The sequence below is a fragment of the Morone saxatilis genome, unplaced genomic scaffold, assembly GCF_004916995.1.
Source record: "Morone saxatilis isolate NCDOM2014 unplaced genomic scaffold, NCSU_SB_2.0 Contig9, whole genome shotgun sequence".
Classification (NCBI taxonomy): domain Eukaryota; kingdom Metazoa; phylum Chordata; class Actinopteri; family Moronidae; genus Morone; species Morone saxatilis.
This window is the reverse complement of record NW_023340268.1, coordinates 21807115-21811159: the sequence shown is the minus strand read 5'-3', so window position 1 is coordinate 21811159 and position 4045 is coordinate 21807115. Positions and strand designations below refer to the sequence as shown.

The following is a 4045-nucleotide window of genomic DNA, read 5'->3' as shown; positions in this document are numbered from 1 at the left end:
AATGTATTTGTCACCGTCAAGCACAGAGATCCAGGCTATTCTTAGCCCGCTGCGTTTAACCCACTTCCATCTGAATGAGCTTACCATCAGCTGCTCATATTGTCTGATTATTTATTTATCCCTGTTGCATCCTGGCATCTCACTGCTCCCATTCTCAGGTCACTGGGGTCATATTGGTTAGTTAAAAATCTTCATTTGACTCAGCTGCTGTCAGATATGGAACGCTCCCCGCTCTTGTTTGCCATGCAGCAGTCGGACTTAACAATGTTGGATGTTACAGGGACTACGACTATTTTGCAGTTCACCTTGTTTACAGTTTTGCAATATACTAAATTGTAACCCCTGTATCGTAATACTTATCGGCAGTTCACAGCCCTAGTGTTTGATCTAAATCCAGTTTGAGATCCTTGCTGTGGCCCTGCTAACCCTTCTGTCCCCCTCCTCTCTCTCTCAGGATGGAGCGGATGTCTGAGGAGGCGCTGAGGCTCAACCTGCTGAAGCGAGGCCTGGAGTCATCCAGCGAGCGAGAGGAGGCACTGGCCAAGCGCCTCAAAATGGAGGGCCACGAGGCCATGGAGCGCCTCAAGATGCTGGCGCTACTCAAACGCAAGGACCTAGCCGACCTGGCAGCCCTGGAGGTGGCGGGGCCACTGGGAGATGGGAAGGGCCCCGGGGCCAGCACCCTCCACCACCAGAGCCTAATGGGCGCCGCTTATGAGGAGAAGCTGAATGGGAGTCTGAGGATGGGAGGCCATGGTGGCCATGTTGGACCCAGCAAGAATGGGAAGGAGAACATGCTGGATGAGCCGGTGGATATGAGCGCTGGGAGAAGATGGTGAGGATACAGTGATCACACAGCGGTCTAATCAAAGTCCCTATACCAGAGAGGAAAGAATCCAGAATCCATGGATTATATGTGGGATTGGAGTTAATCAGGGTTAGAAGTCCTCTTTGGAAAAAGTTAAAATTCGGTTATCTTGACATATCTATGTAGGTAATTAGTCAAAGGACAATGGGTTATCAGATGACAAAATGTACAGATAAGGGTTCAACGGAACACAAAATAAAACTCTTTTTGAGGTTTTTAGTCACAGTTTGGATACTTTTTAGCCGCCTCTCTCAGTCTGTAGTCTCACTCAGTGTGCTACCCACATCTGATTGGTTACACGAGTGTTAGCCCATCAACGCTGAGGGCTGCTGTGCCACAGACAGGCAGAGACATGAGCTGCTCCGGTGAGTGAGCAGAGCTGTGTGTCAAAGGGAAGGCAGCACATATTAATGAAGTTGCAAAACGCATCAATCAATCTTATGATCTGTTTCTATGATGACAACCATGCCCAGTTTCCCAGTTACAACAGTGAAAACGCCCAAAGTGACAGCCTACAGGATTTAACTTAATGGAGAAAGCAAGGCATGTAAATCTCTTCCCTATAACCCAGTCATCAGTGTTGGGCAGTAAGGCATTGTTAGTGATAATATTACAGTAATATTATTACTTTCCCCAGTAACTTGTAGTGTAACTAATTACCAATGAATGTTACAAAAATAATTTACACCCCGGGTTATAATCTTAGCTTTGTGGAGCCCCCCACAAAGTAACTAAAAGGCTAACGTTAGGGGCAGACGGGAGCACTCTCTGTGAGAGAGATTACGTGGTCTTGGCCACGATATCATCAATATTATTGGATAATCATGAAAATATATTTCATTCTTCGAAATGCCACTAAAACTACCAATACTGTAATCACTTTACCTTACATATTGCATCACAGATAGGCACCCTGTCACAGATTAACTGCGTTCCGTTACACCACTATCTAAAGATGTGCATCTATCTAAAGATGTGTATTTATCTAAAGATGTGTATCTATCTAAAGATGTGTTTCTTCAGGTAGTTTTGTGTCTTAGGCCAAATTACTAAAGATACCTGTCCCAGTAGAATAAAATAGCATGCTACCAAAAATACAGTATATTGTGTAAAAAGCAGAAGTGTCCAACAGTGTGCCACAGAGTGCCAGCAGTCTATAAGTTTTCATTCAACAGGACATTTTCCCAGCAGACCTTTGGACCTGTTATTGTAGGAAAAGCACAGGTGTTACTAATAACATTAACAATGTTCTACTCAGAGCCACAGTACTGTGACAGGGAGCCAGCGAACAATAACAGCTCCCTGAAAATGAATTCAGACCTCATTTGTTGGATTATTTCCACCTGTACTGTCCTACTGTTGTGTCATGTCAACATGTGTTCTGTGAAAAAGGCCTATTGATCAGCTCAGCAGCTGATTCACGCAGTCCCCCTCTACCTGAAAGAGGACTAACCAGTGGGTGGAGCTGGGCTACGAGTAGCTTCCTGACAGTTTGTCGTTTTACTGTCCTTGAAAGTCACCTCACCTGTCTGCCTGGTGTTTCTAAGGACTAAGGACCACTGTGTGTATCTGGATCACAATAACCGCCATACTGCAGCAAAGTAACCAGACACACCTATACACAGATTAGTCAGTTATAACTCAGTTTGCAGTGGTTTGCCGTTTCCTTCTCGAAGTATTCACCCGTGGAATTTGTGGAGGCTCAGTGATAGACCTTTTCCACAGAATTTTGACATGAAATAGTAGGATAACAATATACTCATAAATAATTATTTACCATTAATAATGACAAATAAAATATTTCACACATGTGACTGGTGACTGTTTACATCTCTGCACTGCATTTGCTTAAGCTAACATTAGCTTCAAAGTCAGAATGAGTTTCTGTACAGCCCTGAATCATGTTCACTGTCCTCCAGCTGTTGGTCACTTGATGACATCTACCAAGCTCGCTCCTCACTAGCCGTCTGACAGTGATGTGATGCAGTGAGTGGGATTGTTTAACCATTAGACAGACAGCAAAGCCACACAGTCAACTTGCTATCCTTTCTTACATCATAATGATACCGAGTGGTTGTTCTTTCTTGACAAAGCTACCTTTGGCTGGGCCTAAACAGTAGCGACACAGATGTGCACAGGGCTTATTAACCAGACAGCAGCCGAGAGTTTGTAATTCACAGACAGTAACTGGCTAGGACTGCAGGCCTAAAACCTTTACCGCTCACAGCTTGGTAAGACAGCTCTGTGATTTGATCATTTCACTCTTTGAAATCAAAATGAATGGTTCATCGCAATTGTTGTCTCTTGTTACTGTTACTTTGAAAACCTGATCTAAAATGTATATTTTTGCTATCAAAATCTATAATAGTATTGTTTGGATACAGAGTTGTGGGGCAGGTCATGGCACAGCAGAGGATTTGATGATGTGTCTCTAAAATGCATTTTATTTCTTGAATTAAAAGCCATTCAACTGTGAGTTTAATTAATGATAAATGTAATGATAGTGTAACAATTTTACAAATTACTATAACTGATGATAATTCCATCATCTAGGTAATGTGGTTGAGGTGGGAAAGAATCAGGAAACGTTAGACTGTGCAGAAGGTGCCACAGGAGACATCCTGGCATCACTGTTAGCATTTCAGCAGCGCTACAAGGCATACAGCCCGGCGATCTTCTCTGCACTCTGAGGGTTTGGGATTGTGGTGGTGAGCCAACAGCTATTAGTTCAGTAATAGTTCAATAATAAGTCACAGGCAAAAATGTTTCAGATTGGGTTGGTTTTAAAATGGAGAGGTGCTTATGGTATAACCTGACTGTGCCATGTGGTTTGTTACACAGAACTACCGGGGAAGTCATCGGAAACAGTTTGGAAAAGGGCATGCACTTTTAAAAAAATGCTCTGAAAGTTATTGAATGAACCATCTGTCTGTCAGCGTCTATCACAGGCAAACTTTAACCAATGATGCTAGCAGCAGCAACAGACAGTGTCTACTCACTGCGTCACAATCCTGTAGCTGCCAGTTCTTCCTCAGTGGACACTGGTTGGTCCAGTACCACCATAGTTTGGCCTTAAACACACAGACTGAAGCCTGGCAAGATGCAAAATGTTGGTATGCATGGGTCAAAGGTTCCGTACTTTGTCCCATTTATAAATCCCAACTTTTCCATGGGAAG

The 4045-nt window shown here is 43.5% G+C and overlaps 1 protein-coding gene across 1 annotated transcript in view; it reads left to right on the top strand.

The window, feature by feature from the left end:
* Positions 1 to 455: 455 nt before the first annotated feature.
* Positions 456 to 4045, top strand: part of gatad2b (GATA zinc finger domain containing 2B) — a gene marked incomplete in the record, with an annotated part of 16012 nt that continues 12422 nt past the window's right edge. Inside the window, 1 exon segment of the mRNA XM_035681323.1 lies at positions 456 to 835. Coding sequence (XP_035537216.1) covers positions 456 to 835 — 380 coding nt within the window.